The 22113-nt window shown below is 42.3% G+C and overlaps 1 protein-coding gene and 1 long non-coding RNA gene across 2 annotated transcripts in view; one reads left to right on the top strand and one right to left on the bottom strand.

The window, feature by feature from the left end:
• The window catches only part of NR3C2 (nuclear receptor subfamily 3 group C member 2), a 418452-nt gene extending 400493 nt beyond the window's left edge, over positions 1-17959 (top strand). Inside the window, 2 exon segments of the mRNA XM_081544295.1 lie at positions 17711-17782; positions 17784-17959. Of these exon segments, the coding sequence (XP_081400421.1) occupies positions 17711-17782; positions 17784-17900 (189 nt within the window). The 3' untranslated portion in view covers positions 17901-17959.
• LOC145527044 (uncharacterized) lies at positions 16097-21015 on the bottom strand. The gene is made up of 3 exons (XR_014069428.1): positions 20847-21015; positions 17425-19420; positions 16097-16487 (listed from the first exon to the last, which is right to left on the bottom strand). It is a non-coding gene; the product is annotated as an uncharacterized LOC145527044 (long non-coding RNA).
• Positions 21016-22113: the final 1098 nt, after the last annotated feature.

Raw genomic sequence — 22113 nt, 5'->3', positions numbered from 1 at the left:
TATATCTCTTTGATATCCCGTTTTCCTTTCCTTCAGCTATATAACCAGGAGTGGGGTTGCTGGATTGTAGGGTAGTTCTAATGTTTTGAGGAACCCCTGTACTGTTTTCCATAGTGGCTGAACCACTTTGCAATCCCACCAACAACAGTGTGCAGGGTCCCATTTTCTTCACATCCTCACTAACAAATATCTCTTATCTTCTTGGTGACAGCCATTCTAACAGGTGTCATTATCTGGTATCAGTGGAGTTGGTATCTCATTGTGGTTTTGATTTACATTTCCCTGATTAGTGAGGTGGAACATCTTTTTCGTGTACCTTTGGCCATTTGGATGTCTTCTTTAGGAAAAAAAAAAAGTATACTCAGTTCCTCTACCCATTGTTTAATTACATTGCTTATTATTGAGTTATGAAATTTTAATATACTTTGGATATTAATCCCTTATCTTATATATGATTTGAAGATATTGTCGCATATCCTATAGTTTGCCTTTTCATTTTTTGATTGTTTCTTTTGCTCTGCAGAAGCTTCATAGCTTGATGTAGTTGTACTTGTTGAACCTTGCTTTTGTTACTTGTGCTTTTGGTGTCAATGGACATGAATTTGAGCAATCCAGGAGATGGTGAAGGACAGGGCAGCCTGGAATGCTGCAGTCCAGGGGCCTCAAAGAGTCACACATGACTTAGCAATTGAACATCAGCAACTATTGTTCTGGATAGGATTTCTAGTACTATACTGATTAAGAGGGGTGAGAGTGGGCACTCTTGCCTTGCTCCTGATAACAGAAGAAAAACTTTCAGTCTTTCTCCATTGAGTATAACATTAGCTCTGAGTTTGTCATGTATGGCCTTTATTTTGTTGAGGTATGCTCCCTTAATACCCAGTTTGCTGAGAGTTTTTTCATGAAGGTGTCGGGGGCGTTTGTAATTTCCTCGGTTCTGTCTCATTGCAACAAAAATTTGAAGCGATGGACAGACCAGTGTTACAGCCCCGTGTAATTTTCTTGGACAGACCAGTGTTACAGCTCTGGTTATAGCTCAGTTTTATTTAGAAAGCAAAGGAAAATACATCCTCGAGGTGTGACAGTGGGCCAACCCAAAAGCCACGAAGAGAAGAGAAGCCTCTGGCTCAATTTTGGCTCCTCTTTTCATATGTTTTTTTCTCCTCCCCCTGGGTCTGCGCTATGTAAATTGGGCTAGCCAGGAGGGCTGTTTGTTTTACCTGAGGTCCTCACTCCAGTCCTCAGACCTTCCTTAGTTCTGTTTTCGTGGGCTTTTCCCTTCTTTGTCTTTTAGTCACCGCCATTCTGGACTTCTTTTTCCTATTCTAACTACCTAACATAGGGATGAAGGCTTTTTATGCATTTATTGAGATGATTATGTAAGTTTTAATTCTGCTAATGTCGTGTACTGCATTTTGGGGCTTCCCAGCTGGCACCAGCAGCAAAGAACCCACCTGCCAGTGCAGGAGACTTGAGAGATGTGGGTTCGATCCCCAGGTTTGGAAGATCCTCTGGAGAGGGAAATGGGAACCCACTCAAATATTCTTGCCTGGAGAATCCGATGGACAGAGCAGCCTGCTGGGCTACAGTCCATAGGTTCACAAAGAATCAAACTTGACTGAAGTGACTTAGGATGGACAGACCACATTTATTGATTTGTGCATGGTGAACTATCTTTAATCCCAGAGATAAATCCCAATTCATTGTGATACTCCTTTTACTGTTATGTTGAGTTCTATTTGTTAATATTCTGTTGAGAATTTTTGCATCTATATTCATCAGGGATATTGGTCCATAGTTTTGTTTTCTTGTAGTATCTTTGACTTTTGTGTTAGTAATGCTGGCCTGGCAAAAGGAATTTGGACGTATTCCCTCTTCTTAAGTTTTTAGGAAGAGTTTGAGGAAGGTTGGCATTAATCTTTAAAAGTTTGGTAGAATTTGCCAGTGAAACCATCAGGGTTGTCTATATTTGAAGATTTTTGATTACTGTTTCAGTCTCTTTACCTGTTATTGATTCATTTAGATTGTGTATTTCCAGGAATTTATCCATCTCTTTCAAGTTATCCCATTCATTAGCATATTATTTTCCACAGTAGTCTCTTATAGTCATTGTATTTTTGTAGTGTCAGTTGTAATGTCTCCTCTTTCAGGTTTTGAGCCTTATTTTTTTTTTAACTCTAGCTAAAGGTTTGTCAGTTTATTGTTTCAAAAAACTAGCTCTTAGTTTCATTGGGGATTTTTTTCTTACTGTTTTTCTGAGCTCTATTTCATTTATTTCCTTTGTGATCTTTGTCATTTATTTCATTCTGCTGAACTTTGTTTTTTTTCCCCTGTTTTCTTGAAGTGTAAAGTTAGGCTATTGATTTGAGATCTGTCTTCTTAATATATTCATTTATCACCATAAAGTCTTCTCAGAACTGCTCTTGCAGTATCCCACAGGTCTTGGCACACTGTTGACATTTTAATTTGTTTCAAGATATATTTTAATTTACCTTTTGATTTCTTCTTTAACACATTTGTTGTTAGGAATGTGTTGTTTAATTTCTACAGATTTGTAGATCTTCTGACTTTCCTTGTACTGATTTCTAGTTTAATAACTCTGTGGTCAGAAATGATACTTGGTATGATTTCACTCTTCTTAAATTTGCCCAGACTTATTTTGTGACTGTCATATGGTCGATCCTGGAGAATGTTCCCTGTGCCCCAGAGATGAATGTATATTCTACTTCTGTTGGATGGAATGTTCTCTTAGGTCTGTTTGGATTAGTGTATGGTTCAAGTCCAGTGTTTTCTTACTGATTTTCCGTTTGGATGATCTCTTCATTGCTGAAAGTAGGATGTTTAAGTCCTTTACTATTAGTGGATTGTTGTATATGTCCCCCTTCAGATATGTTAATATTTGCTTTATATATTTAGGTGCTCTGATATTGCATATGTAAGTATATGCTGCTAAGTCGCTTCAGTCGTGTCCGACTCTGTGCGACCCCATGGACGGCAGCTCACCAGGCTCCGCCGTCCCTAGGATTCTCCAGGCAAGAACACTGGAGTGGGTTGCCATTTCCTTCTCCAGTGCATGAAAGAGAAAAGTGAAAGTGAAGTCGCTCAGTCGTGTCCGACTCTTAGTAACCCCATGGACTGTAGCCTACCAGGCTCCTCCGTCCATGGGATTTTCCAGGCAAGAGTACTGGAGTGGGGTGCCATTGCTTTCTCCGATGTAAGTATATACATACACAATTGTTATGTTTTCTTGATGAATTTACCACATTATCATTATATATTGACCTTCTTTGATTCTTGCATTTTTGACTTAAAGTCTATTTTGTCTATTATGAGAATAGTTACTCTTTCACTTGGATTCTGCTTGCATGGAACATCTCTTTCCATCCTTTCCCTCTGGGCCTGTGTGAGCGCTGCCTCAAAGCTGAAGTGAGTCTCTTGTAGGCAGCATATAGCTGGGTCTTAATTTTTTACCCATCTAGCCACTCTCTCTTTTGATGGTAAATTCAGTCCATTTATACTCAGAGTTGTTATTGGTAATGTAAGGACTTAGTGATGCCATCCTGTTCATTGTTTTCTGGTTGCTTTGTATTTCCATTGTTTTTTTTTTACTCTGTTTCTGCCTATCTTTGTAAATTGGTAATTTTCCATTTTGGTATGGTCTGTTTCCCTTTTATCTCTTGTGCATCTGCTGTAGGTTTTTTGGTTTGTGGTTACCATGAGGCTTACATAAGATATTGCATAGACAAAACAGTTCATTTTAAGTTCATAGCAACCTAATTCCACTTGTATATTTTTATGTCATTACCTACCTCTTTTTATATTGTGTCTTTAGCACATTGTAGTCACTATAATAATTACTTAATATTCTTCTCCTTTGACCTTTATAGTAAAGTGGTTGACATACCATCCTATTACAGAATTGGGATTTTCTATATCTGACTGTATATTAACCTTTTACCAATGTGTTGTATAGTCATATGTTTTCATGTCACTGATTAGCATCTGTTCATTTCAGCTTAAAGTACTCCTTTCAGCATTTCTTGCAGGGTGGGTCTAGTGGGGAGGAACTCTCTCAGTTTTTGTCTGTCTTGGAAAGTCTTTTGCTCCTGCATATCTGAAAGATAATTTTGCCGGGTAGGTCTTGGCTGGTAATTCTCTTCTCTCAACAGTTTGAATATGTGATTCCACTCCCTCCTGACCTATAGGGTTTCTACTGATAAATCTTCTGAGAGCCTAATGGAAGTTCCTTTGCAGGTTACAATCTACTCCCCCCCCTCCACCCATTTTTAGAATTCATTATTTTGGATGTTTGACAGTTTCATTATAATGTGTCTTAGAGTAACCTTGTGAACTTGGACGTCCATTTTTCTCTCCAGGTTTGGGAAGTTCTCAGCTATTTATTTAAATAAATTTTCTGCCCCATATCCCTCTCTCCTCCTTCTGGAACCCTGATTTTTCTAATGTTAGGTTTTTTGATGGAATCCCAATCCCATGGGCTTTCTTTGGTGTTTTTCATTCTTTTTCCTCTGTCTTCCTTTAACATGGGTATTTGAAATCTTCTGGCTCACTTATTATTTCTTCCTTAATTCTTCTCAACTGCTGATGCTCTCTACAGCATTTTTCATTTCATTCCATGAGCTCCTCGGCTCCAGAATTTCTGCTTGGGTCTTTTTTATGATTTATGTTTCTTTGGTAAATTACTCACTTTTAACCTGTATTTTTTCATAATCTTGTTAAATTGTCTGAGCTCTCTTATAGCTCACTGAGTTTGTTGAAAACAGCTATTCTTGAATTTAGCTAGATTGCAAAAGCCCATGCTTTTGATCTCAGTTTTTAGGGAATTACTGTCTTTTAGTGATGACATGTTTTCTCGATTCTTCATGTTTCTTGTAGTTCTGCATTGCATTTTTTTTTGCACTTGAAATGGCAGATACTGCCTTAAACTACTGCTAGTTGCCTTCAGATGAGATATTCTGTTCTTTGGTGCTCTTACTTGGAATTCCCCTGCCTTTGTATGGGTACATCTTTCCACTCCTTTCCTTCCTATGGTGGCAGAATTCTTCAGCTTTTATGTCCTGTTCTTACAGCGCCACAGGCTGACTACTAGACCCTTCTTTTGTTTTCCAGAGGGTGGAAGTTTGTGGTTTCTGCCTTGCCCACAGATCCTGGCCTGTTTTCTGAGCACACTTCCTGTCTACTGGAGCTTCCTCTTGCCCCACCACGTTTGGGACTGTGCACAAGATGCCAGCCGCAGAGTGGGGGGAGTTGGGAGTTTAGCACTTGGGGATTTGGAGGTACTTGTGGACTCCTAGGGAGATCTCTAATTGTAGTATTCACAGAAGCTCCTGAGTAGACTTTAAAGAATGTGTGCCTTTAATGTCCTTTGATATTCTTACCTGTCTGTCTCCCAGTCTCCTCCCTCCTCCTTCCAGTCATGGAGGTCCGCCTCCGTACTCTGGGTGTTACTGTAAAGAAGCAGGTTTCTCCAGCTGTGACCTGCAACACCAGGGAAGCCAGGCACTCACTCACCTTTTCCCCTGAGGGACAGGTCGCTGCCACCTGATAATTTGGCCCCATGCAGTGCTGCCGGGGGTTGGAGGAACACTGGTAAACTGCTTTCCATCTCCAGTACCTACAAACTCGCGTGTATTTATTGCTCCAGTGGTGTGCTGGAATCTCCCCTTGGGAAGGCTGGTTTTCTGCAGTTCCTCCCTTGTCGGTGAGTATCTGGCCAGGTCAGCAGTCTCCAGGTATTTTCTCAACCCTGGCAAGAGGGCTTCAGGCAGGTTCACTGCTCCACTGGTTTCGTAGTCCTTGACAAAAGATGCCTGCCTACTACCAGATGCACAGGTGGGCCAGACTTCTCCCAAGGATCCCCGAGTTCCACAAAGGTGCTTTTGTTCACGAATGGATGACTCATTCTTTGTTGCAAAGGGGAGACAAGGAGGAGGATGCACTGCAGGCTGTCATGACACTGACAGTGCTCTGTGATGGTCTCTTCTGATACTTCCTCTCTTGGTTGCATCTAGGAGGTCCTTTAGGACTCTCCTAAACCCAGCCTCTGGGAGACCCTGCCAGGAACACTCAGTAGGGTAGCCTCACTGCAGGGCCTGGGTTTTCAGTGGGAACCCACAAATAAATAGTCTAACCTTGTTGTTAAAAGGTTATATTTTCTTCCGGGTGCAGAAGCAAATGCTACTAAATCAGGGTAGGAGGGGGCTTTGTTACCGTCTCATTTTGCTGAGACATCACCGGCCAGAGAGCAGCAGTCCTGCCTGGCAGCAGAGCCCCCACCCTGGCATCTCCCACACTAGCCCACGCTGGGTGGAGGTTGGGGGGTTTTGAACAAAGGCCAGACTCCTTGCATCGTTTTCTAGCATTCACAAGGCTATTGCTGGAACAAAGAGGGTAAACGGTTACTGATTGTTTCTATTACTGCTGCAATACTGAGAGTTGAAGCTGTGTATCTTCTGCCCCTATCAGTATATCTGGCTAGAATTCTGATCTTTGCAAATAAAGCTTAACCACCCACCCCACCCCCACCCCGCCCAATGCTCAATTCAAGGAAAAGCTCCATCCTAATTAGCTGAAAGTTCTGGAGTCAGCAGCTAATTTATTTGCTGTTGAAAACACCCCCTTTTCCAGAGAAGTTGTATCTTTCAGGTGCTCCATCACTGCTGGCTGGTTGTAACCTCAGAACAACAGGGCTGGACCCTCCTTATGTACCCCCCTACAAACGACCTCAGTTCATGGTGGGAGCAGGCCCAGCTATAAGCCTGCCCAGCAATGATGACTCATTGGAGAGAATGGGGAAGAGGCACTGACCAAACGCGGTAGCATCCAAGTCAAGCAAGCAAAGAGCCATTAGTCCCCCTGTGACCTTGCCAGGCTTCTCTGCGCCTCCCTCCCCTGACAGCTGTGTCCCTGACACGGGCTCTGGATCAGTCATGCTGAGCATGCAGCCAAACTTCTGTGCTCCCAACCAGATGCATTTTGTACAGAATGAAAAGTCAACACAGAGGGCTCTCTTTGATTCCTAATAATATGGACTCTTTTTTTAAAAAAAATAAATTTATTTATTTTTTAATTGAAGGATAATTGCTTTACAGAATTTTGTTTTCTGTCAAACCTCAATATGAATCATCCATAGGTATACGTATATCCCCTCCCTTTTGGACCTCCCTCCCATCTCCAGCCCCATCCCACCCCTCTAGGTTGATACAGAGCCCCTGTTTGAGTTTCCTGAGCCTTACAGCAAATTGTGTCGACTATCTATTTTACATATAGTAATGTAAGTTTCCATGTTACTCTCTCCATACATATCACCCTCTCCTCCCCTCTCCCCATGTCCATAAGTCTGTTCTCTACGTCTGTTTCTCCATTGCTATCTTGCAAATAAATTCTCAGTACCATTTTTCTAGATTCTGTATATGTACACTAGAATATGATACTTATCTTCCTCTTTCTGACTTATTTCACTCTGCACAATAGGTTGTAGGTTCATCCACCTCATTAGAACTGACTCAAATGGGTTCCTTTTTATGGCTGAGTAATATTCCATTGTGTATATGTACCACAACTTCTTTATCCAGTCACCTGTCAATGGACATCTAGGTTGCTTCCATGTTCTAGCTATTGTAAATAGTGCTGCAGTGAACAGTGGGATGCATGTGTCTTTTTCAATTTTGGTTTCCTCAGGGTATATGCCTAGGAGTGGGATTGCTGGGTCATATGGTGGTTTTCTTCCTAGTTTTTTAAGGAATCTCCATACTGTCTTCCATAATGGCTATATCAATTTACATTCCCACCAACAGTGCGGGAGTGTTCCCTTTTCTCCATACCCTTTCCAGCATTTATTGCTTGTAGATTTTTGATGATGGCCATTCTGACTGGTGTGAGGTGATATCTCATTGTAGTTTTGATTTTCATTTCTCTAATAATGAGCGATGTTGAGCATCTTTTCATGTGTTTGTTAGCCATCAGTATGTCATCTTTGGAGAAATGTCTGTTTAGGTCTTTTTCCACTTTTGATTGAGTTGTTTGTTTTTCTGGTATTGAGTTGCATGAGCTGCTGGTATATTTTGAAAATTAATCCTTTGTCAGTTGTTTCATTTGCTATTATTTTTTCTCATTCTGAGGGTTGTCTTTTCACCTTGCTTATAGTTTCCTTTGCTGTGAAAAAGCTTTTACATTTAATCAGGCCCCACTTGTTTACTTTTATTTTTATTTCCATTACTCTAGGAGGTGGGTCATAGAAGGATCTTGCTTTGATTTATGTCATCAAGTGTTCTGCCTATGTTTTCCTCTAAGGGCTTTTTAGTTTCTGGTCTTACATTTAGGTCTTTCATCCATTTTGAGTTTATCTTTGTGTATGGTGGTAGGAAGTGTTCTAATTTCATTCTTTTACATGTAGCTGTCCAGTTTTCCCAGCACCATTCATTGAAGAGGCTATCTTTGCCCCATTGTATATTCTTGCCTCCTTTGTCAAAAACAAGGTACCGTAGGTGCATAGGTTTATTTCTGGGCTTTCTATCTTGTTCCATTGGTCTATATTTCTATTTTTTTTGCAGTCCCATACTGTCTTGATGACTGTAGTTTGTAGTATAATCTGAAGTCAGGAAGGTTGATTCCTCCAGCTGCATTCGTCTTTCTCAAGACTGCTTTGGGTATTCGGGGTCTTTTGTGTTTCCATATGAATTGTGAAATTTTTTGTCCTAGTTCTGTGAAAAACGCCATTGGTAATTTGATAGGGATCACATTGAATCTGTGGATTGCATTTGGTAGTGTAGTCATTTTCACAATATTGACTCTTCCTACTCAGGAACATGGAATATCTCTCCATCTGTTTGTTGTCTTTGATTTCTTTTATTAGTGTCTTATAATTTTCTGTGTACAGTTCTTTTGTCTCCTTAGGTAAGTTTATTCCTAGATATTTAATTCTTTTTGTTGCAATGGTGAATAGGATTGATTCCTTAATTTCTCTGATTTTTCATTGTTAGTATATAGAAATGCAAGTGATATCTGTATATTGATTTTGTATCCTGCAACTTTGCTAAATTCACTGATTAGCTCTACTAGTTTTCTGATACTGTCTTTAGGGTTTTCTATATACAGTACCATTCAGGTATGACCTAGATCAAATCCCTTATGAGTATACAGTGGAAGTGACAAATAGATTGAAGGGACTAGACCTGATAGACAGAGTGCCTGATGAACTATGGACAGAGGTTTGTGACATTGTACAGGAGACAGGGATCAAGAAAATCCCCATGGAAAAGAAATGCAAAAAAGCAAAATGGCTGTCTGAGGAGGCCTTACAGATAGCTGGGAAGAGAAGAGAGGCGAAAACCAAAGGAGAAAAGGAAAGATATTCTCATCTGAATGCAGAGTTCCAAAGAATAGCAAGGAGAGATAAGAAAGCCTTCCTCAGCAATCAGTGCGAACAAATAGAGGAAAACAACAGATTGGGAAAGACTAGAGACCTCTTCAAGAAAATTAGAGATACCAAGGGAACATTTCACGCAAAGATAGGCTCGATAAAGGACAGAAATGGTATGGACCTAACAGAAGCAGAAGCTATTAAGAAGAGGTGGCAAGAATACACAGAAGAACTGTACAAAAAAGATCTTCACGACCCAGATAATCACGATGGTGTGATCACTCACCTAGAGCCAGACATCCTGGAATGTGAAGTCAAGTGGGCCTTAGAAAGCATCACTACGAACAAAGCTAGTGGAAGTGATGGAATTCCAGTTGAGCTATTTCAAATCCTCAAAGGTGATGCTGTGAAAGTGCTGCACTCGATATGCCAGCAAATTTGGAAAACTCAGCAGTGGCCACAGGACTGGAAAAGGTCAGTTTTCATTCCAATCCCAAAGAAAGGCAATGCCAAAGAATGCTCAAACTACCGCACAATTGCACTCATCTCACACGCTAGTAAAGTAATGCTCAAAATTCTCCAAGCCAGGCTTCAGCAATACGTGAACCGTGAACTTCCAGATGTTCAAGCTGGTTTTAGAAAAGGCAGAGGAACCAGAGATCAAATTGCCAATATCCGCTGGATCATCGAAAAAGCAAGAGAGTTCCAGAAAAACATCTATTTCTGCTTTATTGACTATTCCAAAGCCTTTGACTGTGTGGATCACAATAAACTGTGGAAAACTCTGAAAGAGATGGGAATACCAGACCACCTGACCTGCCTCTTGAGAAACCTGTATGCAGGTCAGGAAGCAACAGTTAGAACTGGACATGGAACAACAGACTGGTTCCAAATAGGCAAAGGAGTACGTCAAGGCTGTATATTGTCACCCTGCTTATTTAACTTATATGCAGAGTACATCATGAGAAACGCTGGGCTGGAAGAAACACAAGCTGGAATCAAGATTGCCGGGAGAAATATCAATAACCTCAGATATGCGGATGACACCACCCTTATGGCAGAAAGTGAAGAAGAACTAAAGAGCCTCTTGATGAAGGTGAAGGAGGAGAGTGAAAAAGTTGGCTTAAAGCTCAATGTTCAGAAAACTAAGATCATGGCATCTGGTCCCATCACTCCATGGGAAATAGATGGGGAAACAGTGGAAACAGTGTCAGACTTTACTTTTTTGGGCTCCAGAATCACTGCTGATGGTGACTGCAGCCATGAAATTAAAAGATGCTTACTCCTTGGAAGGAAGGTTATGGCCAACCTAGATAGCATGTTTAAAAGCAGAGACATTACTTTGCCAACAAAAGTCCATCTAGTCAAGGCTATGGTTTTTCCAGTGGTCATGTATGGATGTGAGAGTTGGACGATGAAGAAAGCTGAGCGCCGCAGAATTGATGCTTTTGAACTGTGGTGTTGGAGAAGACTCTTGAGAGTCCCTTGGACTGCAAGGAGATCGAATCAATCCATCCTAAAGGAGATCAATCCTGGGTGTTCATTGAAAGGTCTGATGTTGAAGCTGAAGCTCCAATACTTTGGCCACCTCATGCGAAGGGTTGACTCATTGGAAAAGACCCTCATGCTGGGTAGGATTGGGGGCGGGAGGAGAAGGGGACGACAGAGGATGAGATGGTTGGATGGCATCACCGACTCGATGAACATGGGTTTGGGTAGACTCCGGGAGTTGGTGATGGACAGAGAGGCCTGGCGTGCTGCAATTCATGGGGTCGCAGAGAGTCGGACACGACTGAGCGACTGAACTGAACTGAACTGATATACAGTATCGTGTCATTTGTAAACACTGAGAGCTTTATTTCTTTTCTAATCTGGATTCCTTTTATTTCTTTTTCTTCTCTGATTGCTGTAGCTAGGATTTCCAGAACTATGTTGACTAGTAGTGGTGAAAGTGGACACCTTGTCTTCTTCCTGATCTTCGAGGGAATGCTTTTAGGTTTTCACCATTGAAAATAATATTTGCTGTGGGCTTATCATATATGGCCTTTACTGTGTTGAGGTAGGTTCCTTCTATGCCCATTTTTTGAAGAGTTTTAATCATAAATGGGTGCTGAATTTTGCCAGAGGCTTTTCCTGCATCTATTGAGATTATTGTGTGGTTTTTATCTTTCAATTTGTTAATATTGTGTATAACATTGATTGATTTGCATATGTTGAAGAATCCCTGCATCCAGGAATAAACCCAGCTTGATCATGGTGTATGAGCTTTTTGATGTGTTGCTGAATTCTGTTTACTAAAGTTTTGTTGAAGATTTTGCATCTATGTTCATCAGTGATATTGGCCTGTGGCTTTCTTTGTGTTATCTTTGGTATCAATCAGGGTGATGGTGGCCTTGTAGAATGAGTTTGGAAGTGTCCCTTCCTCTGCAATTTTTTGAAAGCATTTTAGAAGGATAGGCATTAGCTCTTCTTTAAATGGCTCCTGTGAAGCCATCTGGTCCTGGGCTTTTGTTTTTTGGGAGATTATTGCTCACAGCTTCAATTTCTGTGCTTGTAATTGGGTTGTTCATAATTTCTATTTCTTCCTGGTTCGGTCTTGGAAGATTGAAATTTTCTAAGAATCTGTCTGTTTCTTGCAGGTTATCCATTTTATTGCCATATAGTTGGTCATAATAGTCTCTTATCATTCTTTGTATTTCTGCATTGTCTGTTGTAACCTCTCCTTTTTCATTTCTAATTTTGTTCATTTGATTCTTCTTTTTTTCTTGATGAGTCTGGCTAAAGGCTTGTCAATTTTGTTTATCTTCTCAAAGAACCAGCTTTTAGTTTTATTAATCTTTCCCATTGTTTCTTTCATTTCTTCTTCATTTATTTCTGCTCTGATCTTTATGACTTCTTTCCTTCTACTAATTTTGGGGGGTGTTTTGTTCTTATTCCAGTTGTTTTAGCTGTAAAGTTAGGTTGTCTATTCAGTGTTTTTCTTGCTTCTTGAGGTGGGATTGCATTGCTATAAACTTCCCTCTTAGAACTGCTTTTGCTGCATCCCATAGGTTTTGAGTTGTTGTATTATCATTGTCATTTATTTGTAGAAATTTTTTGATTTCCCTTTTGATTTCTTCAGTAACCTGTTGGTTATTTAGAAACATATTATTTAATCTCCATGTGTTTTGTGTTTTTTACAGATTATTCCTTTTAATTGATATCTAGTCTCATAGCATTGTGGTCGGAGAAGATGCTTGATATGATTTCAAATTTCTTAAATTTACTGAGGTTTGATTTGTGACCCAAGATGTGGCTTATCCTGGAGAATGTTCCATGTGCACTTGAGAAGGTGTATTCTTCTGCATTTGGATGGAATGTCCTGAAGATATCAATGAGCTCCATCTCATCTAATGTATCATTTAAGACTTGTGTTTCCTTATTAATTGTCTGTTTTGATGATCTGTCCATTGGTGTGAGTGGGGTGTTAAAGTCTCCCTACTATTAATGTGTTACTGTCAGTTTCTCCTTTTATGTCTGTTAATGTTTGTCTTAATGTATTGAGGTGCTCCTGTGTTGGGTGCATAGATATTTACAATTCTTATGTCTTCCTCTTGGATTGATCCCTTGATCATTATGTAGTGGCCTGCCTTATCTCTTGTAATTTTCTTTAAGGTCTATTTTGTCTGATATGAGGATTGCTACTCCAGCTTTCTTTTGCTTCCTATTTGGATGGAATATATTTTTCCATCCTCTCACTTTCAGTCTATATGTATCTTTAGGTCCGAAGGGAGTTTCTTGTAGACAGTATATATATGGGTCTTGTTTAAAAACATCTATTCAGCCAGTTTGTGTCTTTTGGTTGGAGCATTTAATCTGTTTACATTTAAAGTAATTATTGATATACATGTTCGTATTGCCATTTTCTTAATTGTTTGGGGTTGATTTTGTAGATCTTTTCCTTCTCTTGTATCTCTTGACTATATAAGTCCCTTTTTATTTCTCCATCAATTTTGAATGAGATCCTTGCTGGGTACAATAATCTTGGTTGTAGATTTTTCCCTTTCAGTACTTTAAATATATCCTGCCATTCCCTTTTGGCCTGCAGAGTTTGTGTGGACTCTTATTGCTGATGATAATTAGGCTTCTTGACTCTGCTTCTAGCCTTGTACTTACCAACCTTCCACGTTGTTGACTGTGGCCTGCCTGCCTCCACCGACTCTCTGTGCCTGGGGCCGAGGACAGGACAGTGCCTCGTGTGGGACGTGCGTCACACATACCTTGTTGTCCCTGTGTTTCCTGGCTCCTCTGGGCTCAGACAGAGATGCCACCTGCTGCACATGGGGCTGACACCCAGGAGACTCCTGCTTGTGTGCAGCATGACCAGTAGATGTGTTGCCATGATACAAAGGTTTGTCTCAGGAACTGGTGTCCATTCTGTTGGGTCAACATTCCTGCTGATGCAACAATATGTGAGTCCCTGGCTCTCAGGATCTCAGTCCCCACCTCATGCTCTGACCATCTGCAGCCTCGCTCTTCCCGTGCCTTGTTTTTCTCCAGGAGGGATGGTTCTCTTGTACCTACTGCAGCAGCAGGCACCTCAAACATCTTTGAAGGGCCAGGGACACCCGGTGCACTGGCTGTGGGAGGGTGCTGTGGGTCCGCAGGTGCCTGGCAGGCAGGTCCTACAGCCTGGACCAGGGGCTCCTGGCTTTTATTCTCAGATGTTCCCTGACCCCAACAACCCCAGCCACCAGCCCAGGTTCTGCTGGGTTGGGGTCTTCAGAGCTTTGCAGCCCTCCGAGGGCAGTGAGTCAGGCAGACTTGTGAGGCAGCTAGCACCTTCTGGTAGCTTCTGGGGGCTTCTGGGCATCTTGGCCACCCCCAAAGCAAGCAGTGAACCCTTTCCTAAGAGTGGTTAGTGCTAATGGGGTCCCCCTCCAGGTGTTCTCAGGGTCAGAGGCTACCCCACGTGAGCCCCCATCTCTTGAACAGAAGCCCCGGGTATAGCTCATGACTGGAAATGAGCTGCTTTCCTTGTCTGTGGTCCAGAGGTGGGAAAGAAATGCCAGCCCCTGGTTATAATATGCAGGGTCATAAGTAGCACCTAGGACACTTGCCCCCAACCAACCTGTCAGGAAGAACCGCCGAGCTCCTGGCCTGCTCTCTCTCCATCTGGTCTAGTTGCTCAGCATCTCCTAGGTGATGCTCAGGTGGGTGTTAAAGACAAGCGGCCTGTCCCCATTTACAAGCTCACAGAGGTGCTCCCCTGCACGCTTCTTCAGGTTCACGGACTGATTGCCTCTGCTTCCTCATCTCGCATCACATACAGAAGTCAGCAGTGCCGTCGCCTATTTGCAAACATAAACCCTTAAGTGGCCCTGGCCCTCAGCTGACGTGTCAGGGATGGTAGTCTGTCGGCCAGCAAGTGCCACCCACAAGCTTCCTGTTGCTCTGAATCCGCCGAGACCCCACTCCACCGTCCTCAGGCCATATGCCAAGGTCCCCTTTTCACTCTGACCACCGTCCTCCTCCCCTTGCCAGCATCGTCCACACCTCTCCTGCACTGATGTCTCCTCCCAGTAGAACAGGACTCTGTCCTGTCCACTGCGGGTCCCAGCACCTGGTCTGGGGTAGGTGCCTTCGTCTGGGATGGATGGAAGAGAAGTGGGTAAGACCCTGGCCCTCCCCAGACGCTCTGAGCCACGGGGAGCCTTTCTCTCTGGGTGTGAGCCCGTCCTAGCCCCAAAGACGTGTCGGGTGTGGCAGAGCTCTGCTGTCCTACTCGGGAGCTGATACAACCTAGAAACTTGGATGAAGAAACAAACAGTCTCCTTCCCGGCCCTGCAGGTGCCCACACAGAGGGACCTCGGGGGCAGCAGGGGCAGAGACCAGGGTGAACTTAAACTAGGTTCCGAGTGCCCTTTGCCGGTGCCACTGACAGGCATGCCCTGCCGTCCACAGTGAGACTTCTTTGTGGCACCAAGTCTGGTGAGCAAGACCCAGCATGTCTTTCAGTTCTCGCAGCCACTGACCCACCACCTGAAACAATCAAGCAACTTACCATTGCAGATCTCTCTCAAGAGTCTCTTTCCAGGAAAGGCCAAATGTAAAGTTCCCACATCTCACATTTTATAGAAGGAGGGCCAAGTTACACAAAGATGCTCCAGAGCAGGTCTTGCAAGCTGTGTTCCAGTTTGCAGAGAAAAGTGATGGTGGAAGGAGTTTGGGAAGAGGGAGAGGATGATTGCGAATTGGTACCCATTCAGTGCTTACTCCATGCCAGTTCACAGATTCAGTCACTCCTGCAACCTCATGCAGCAGATACTTTTTTTTTTGGCTGTGCCACACGGCATGTGGGCTCTTAGTCCCCTGACCAGGGATCAAACCTGTGCCCCCTGCATTGGAAGCATGGGGGGAGGGGGTCTTAACCACTGGACCAACAGGGATGGCCCAATAGCAGCAGATACTCTTCTTGCCCCCATTTTACAGATGGGGAAGTTGAAGCCTGTCATTCACTAAGCAAGCATGTGTGTGCCTGAACAAGCCAGAGCAGAGAGTGCCTCATGCTGTTTCGCAGCTTATGAGGCCTCAACTTTCTGTGGGTACAGAGAATTCAGGCACAAACAGAAGCATCAGATGTTGCTCCCCATGGGTTTTCTGGGATTCCTGGTTTGTTTTGAAGGCCTTTACCACATAGTTATTTACTACCTGATTCAATTTAAGCCTGCAGATTGATTTTTTTTTTTTTTAATCTTGAGGGAAAGTTACAGATTTTCACTTAATAAAGTGAAAACCAGTTTATTAAGATGGCAGTTATTTTATGACATGTTATGTTAATATTACCTACTTTAATACAGTGGGAAATGACCAAAAGTCATTTTTCCCATAATAGGAAATGGAATTAAGTCAAGAAAAATTAGATTATATACTGATTTGAGGTTATATTCCTAGTAAGCAACCAGTAATGCTATACTGCATTGGTGGGTTTGTCTTTTTTTTTTAACTTACAGAGTTGGGAGTAGTTCAGATCCAGGAGGATAGGAAAGTCCTTGGGTCACAGAGGAGAGAAGATGGCTGGACAGGCAGCAAGACCGTTTCCCTTGATGTTTTCATGTTCTTAGAGTGACTGAGAATGGATGAATGGATAAAGATAATATTACATATATATATATATATAAAATACATCAATATATATTATACACACACACAGGAATATTGTCCAGTCATGAGAAGCAAGGAAACGCCACTATTGGCAACAACATGGATGCACCTAGGGAAGATCGTGCTGTGTGCTTAGTCGCTCAGTCACGTCCGACTCTTTGCAACTCCATGGACTGTAGCCCACAGGCTCCTCTGTCCGTGGGGATTCTCCAGGCAAGAATACTGGAGTGGGTTAGCATGCCCTCCTCCGGGGGATCCTCCCAACCCAGGGATTGAACCCAGGTCTCCCGCATTGCAGGTGGATTCTTTACTGTCTGAGCCACCAGGGAAGCCCAGGGAGGATTATGCTCAGTGAGATAAATCAGACAGAAAACTCGTACTGTACAACCTCACTTACACGTGGAACCTAAAAAAGCAAACTAATAGAAACAGTAGAATGGTGGTTACCAGGTGGGGGAAATGAGATATTGGTCAAAGAGTACAAATTTCCAGTTATAAGAGGAACAAGTTCTGGGGATCTAGTATACAGCATGGTGGCTAGAGTAATAATGCTGTATTATACACTGGAAAGCTGCTAAGTGAGATCTAAAAGTTCTCACCATAAAAAGAAATGGTAATGATGTACCTTAACAGAGGTGTTCATTGTGCAATATTATAAGTGTGTCAAATCTACCCTTTGTACACCTTAAACTCCCACCAAGTTATATGTCAGTTCCATCTTAAGAAAGACTTCTGAGCCCCCAGCTCAGGACTGGGATCCTGAAGGAAGGAGTCTGGCCTCCCAGCAGCCACAGCCCCACTGGCAGGGCCCAGTCAGGCCTTACAGGCTGGGGAAGGCTCAGTGCCAGGGTCCAGAGCTACACACATGTACTAAAACCTGCCCCACCCAACTCCACACTTACCAGTGAGAGTCAGTGATGATTGCTGCCACTCTGAACTCTGTTACTGGCCCCGAGCCACTGACAATGTTTACGATTCAACCATGACACAGCTCCACTGGAATCTGTTTTGCACAAAAGGCATATTCCATGCAGCAGATACATCCTCCTCCCTCCCCCAAGGTGGATGACTTAGCCGCGTGAGTTAGGTGGCTTCGTAGACACGGTCAGGTTTATGAACAGTGCTCCAGCCGCAGGCCAGAGTGGGAATCAGGCTTCGACATCACAGCCCTCTGTCTGTCTGTTGCAGCTGGTGAGCGACTTGTTGGAATTTTGCTTCTATACCTTCCGGGAGTCCCAGGCCCTGAAAGTGGAGTTCCCAGCGATGCTGGTGGAGATCATCAGTGACCAGCTGCCAAAGGTGGAGTCTGGGAATGCCAAGACCCTTTACTTTCACAGGAAGTGACGGGAGACGTCTCACAAGAAGAACTTTGCCTTAAGTTTCCCCGTGTTGTTCCACACCCACGAAGGACCCAAGAAAAATCCTATTTTTGACACACATGATGGTTTATTCCCACTTGTTCAGCAGTTTCTCAAGTTGAAAATCATGTCAAGGGTTGGGAGGCGGGCAGGCACGGTGACATGGCTTTGGCGAGACCTGCACAGTCTGGAAGGTTCTTCCTTCTCCAGCCCCCAGCGCTTAGAAACATGTTCCCGTTCCTCTGGATGAAAAGCCATATCTCGTCAATAACTTTCTGATTTTGATATTTTAACAGATGGAAGTTTTAACTAGGCCATGCAGTTCCTGGGATCGTTCGCTTGTGTTAAAAGGGTTCAAGGACTAACGAACTTTTTCAAGCTCACCCTTGGTTTGCACATAAAACGTGTAGTTAATATGGGGCATTAATATTCTTTTGTTATTTAAAAAAACAACAAAAAAAGAAAAAATATATACAGATTCCTGTTGTGTAATAACGGATCACGTGGAGTGGACTGGCAGCTCCCACAGGGGTGCGTCTTCACCCACGTCTTTCCGCATCACTGGTATCCACACCCTCTCCACTTATTATTTAATTAGAATGGATAAGATAAGATGTTCAGAAAAAAATGCCTTGGTTTCAATTTCTAGTATCTATTGTGTTGGCTTTACAGATAATTTTTGCAGTCTTTTGCTGTGCTGTACATTATTGTATGTATAAATTGTGAAGGACCTAAAATAAGGTATAAGGAACTTTTGTAAATGAGACACATACAAAAAAAAAAAAAACTTTAATGGTTAATAGGATGAATGGGAAAGTATTTTTGAAAGAATTCTATTTTGCTGGAGACTATTTAAGTACTATCTTTGTCTAAACCAACAAGGTAAAAAAAAAAATTTTTTTTTTGTAAAGTGAAATGTTCTGCATGCATCATGAACCGTTTACAGCGTATTTAAGAAAGGGAAAGCTGTGCCTTTTTTAGCTTCATATCTAATTTACCATTTTACAGTCTCTGTTGTAAATAACCACACTTAAGCCTCTTCGGTTGTCTCTAAGCCTTTCTACTTCTTCTGTACTTTTGTTTCGTCCTTGGTCTCCCGCTTGGGGTGTTCATGGGACTTGAGTGCATTTTCCGGCTTCAGCTCCATCCTCCTTCCAGTGGGGATGGCGCAGCGTGGCGTCTGCAGCTCCTTGAAGGCGTCCTTCGACGACACCCCTATGAGAGGATGTCCCAGGAGTGCTGTGGCTTTAGGAAAGCTGCCTCTTTCCCCTCAAGAAGCAGAATCCGCTTTAGGAGAGAGACTGGAAAGGCTGTGGCTGAGTGCGCATCCTCATCCCATTTTAGAAATTGAATTTTCTCCTTTCGGCGGGTGGAGGGAAAATTCCATGCGCTCTCTATGTCTGCAAAAGGTGAAATGTTCACTTCCGGTCACAGAAGGGGGTGTTGCACTCCTGGAACTGGTCACAGGAACGCATCGGTCATGGCAGGAGGCCCTTTGGAAGATGCCCCTGGGCACAGTTCAGTCAGAACAGCGTGGAGACTGCACGATAATTAGAGGGTTTTTAGATTTTTAAAAGGTAGGTTTTAAAAATAAAATTTTATATGTAAACAGTTTTGGGAAATAAAAACAACACTACAGATCATAAAAGTAAGACAGTGGCACTAAAATTTTTAATTCACTAATCTGTTTGGCACTGATGCAATTTATGGCTTTTTCTCTTGCCCCAAATCACAAACATATATATATATATATATATATGTGTGTGTGTGTGTATATATATATATATATATATCTTTGGGGAAACTTAATATGATTGCACTAAATAAACTACTTTGAATAGAGGCCAAATTAATCTTGGAAAAGTGATGATAATCATCAGGTACTCAGTGAAATTGTATTCTTTTCCAAAACCTAAAAGAGCTGGGGAACCCCAAGGCCGGGAGATGGCAGCACTGGGATCAACCCTTTTCTCCAGGGTTCACCATGCAGGCAACATTACCCTGTCTCTCAGAAGACACCTGCCTTATGCAAGGGGAAACCTGTGAAAGCTGCACTCAGACAGAGGAGTTTTTTCTTACATAATTTGCAATTTCAGGAATTTAATTTATAGGCAGATCTTTCAATACAGTCAACTCACATGCACAGCAATATGAAAGCCACACTTGAGAGGCGATAAATACACCGCATGCAGACTGGGGGTTTCTGGAAAGAAATGGCTTCATAAGAGCAGCTTTTAGCTCAGACTGACTTTTTATGAAATCAGAATTTCGACATAACCGGGTTTGGGATGGAAACAGTCTGCATCAGCTTTTTGTATTAACAAAGTTACTGACTCTGTGTGTCTCCGGGTAACTTTGCTTGAGTGAACAGCAAAGCCATATTCTAAATCCACTGTTGAATGCCTGTCCCAGTCCAAATTGTCTGTCTGCTCTTATTTTTGTACCATATTGCTCTTTAAAATCTTGGTTTGGTACAATTCATAATTCACCAAAACTTCTTCATATAATTAAAAAAACACTAAACTAGTTTAAAATGAAGCAATTTATATCTTTATGCAAAAACATATGTCTGTCTTTGCAAAGGACTGTAAGCAGATTACAATAAATCCTTTACTTTAATCACCTGTTGTTTTGGAAACAGTTCATTTGAACGTCTGTAGGAACATGTGGATTTTGTGGCCTTTTAAATCTGGATTGTATGCCCCTCTGCCTACATCCAAGATGGAATCACCATGCCCACCCACCACCCATGTTAGGAAGCCTGTGTTATCCACATATTCATTACTCTTTTGGGAGACTGGTTAAATGTTTTGTTTCTTAGTGCAAATATTTGGTTCACTGAAATATACCCCATGACAATTTTATAACAATAATTACTGCTGATGTAGCCACTAAATTCGATACATACATTGCCTCATTTATCTTCACAACCACATGAAAGCTTGTTTACAGACTTTGAGACTCACCTGAGTAGACCAGATGCCCCACCTCATTCCCAGGTCCTCCTCCACACAGTGGAGTGTTATTCTTGCCCCACATCCTCTTGGGCTGTCAAGGGACTCCATTCCCCATCAGTCATGATCCTCCTCACATTCCTTACAGGCTGCTTCTCCAGACCTCATTCAGCAATACAGACTACAAAAGAGCAGTAAGGAATTATCAGCTCATTTGAAAATTAGAAATCTTGTATTGCCCACAAGAGAAATTCATGTACATTTTTAATGTGTCATTTAAGTGACCGTCAGTCTAGAAGACTGAGGGTTAAACACAACTTTGCTTTAATACAGCTGATCTGTTTCTGAAACACAACATTAGCCATGAAACAGCACAGGAAAAAAACTTTTGAGCTTTGTGCACAAATTTGTAAAAATTTATTGAAAATGAAGGTAATTTTATATCTTAGAATGTATGCAATCTGACCTGTGAGGGAATTTGTCACAGAGAGCCTCTAACTTTAAACAAAAGCCATTATGGCTGGTGAGTCTGCGTGGCTAGATATGGGGCCCCTTGGATGTGCACCCTTGGTTAAAGTGAGTGCCCTTTCTTCATAGAGCAGGCTTGTTCCTGGGTCAATGAGCCAGAAACCTTGTATTTCTAGGAAGGTCTTAAAGTGCTTTCAGACCCAAACGATCCACCTGCACATTTAGGAATCATTAGCTAAGAACCACGTTTCTGCCGCTGAGCAAGCCAGCCAGCCACTGTACTCCAAAGCTGTAAAATTATGCATAGTGACACATATATAGTTAGGCGTTTGTTATGAATGCCCCTTGAGCAAATAGAAAACATTGTTCCCTTATTTTAAGTCAGCTCCACGTGTGTGAGTCTCCAGTCGTGTCTGGACTCTTTGCGACCCCATGGACTGCAGCCCGCCAGTCTCCTCCATCCATGGGATTTTCCAGGCAAGGATACTGGAGCGGGGTGCCATTTCCTTCTCCAGGGCAGCTCCACATACTTTTTGATAAACTGAAAATGTCCACAGACTAAAATGACTTGATTACAGCTATCTCCAGCACCTTAATTTCAAATCATCCAATTGCTGTTGCAGCAGTTTTCTTGGAAATAAAGCAGTGGCTTCCCAAACAATGTTGGATAAGAGAAGAGTAAAATAGGATTTTAACATTCAACACAGACCAAACCTGTTGTCAGTTGCTAAGTCGTGTCCGACTCATTGCAACCCCATGGACTGTAGCACTCCAGGTTTCCCTGTCCTTCACTACTTTCCGAAGTTTGCTC

This window comes from Giraffa tippelskirchi, chromosome 11 (genome assembly GCF_054371585.1).
Source record: "Giraffa tippelskirchi isolate mGirTip1 chromosome 11, T2T-mGirTip1v1.2.pri, whole genome shotgun sequence".
Classification (NCBI taxonomy): Eukaryota; Metazoa; Chordata; class Mammalia; order Artiodactyla; family Giraffidae; genus Giraffa; species Giraffa tippelskirchi.
The sequence above is the reverse complement of the archived record's forward strand: the minus strand, read 5'-3'. Positions and strand labels throughout refer to the sequence as shown.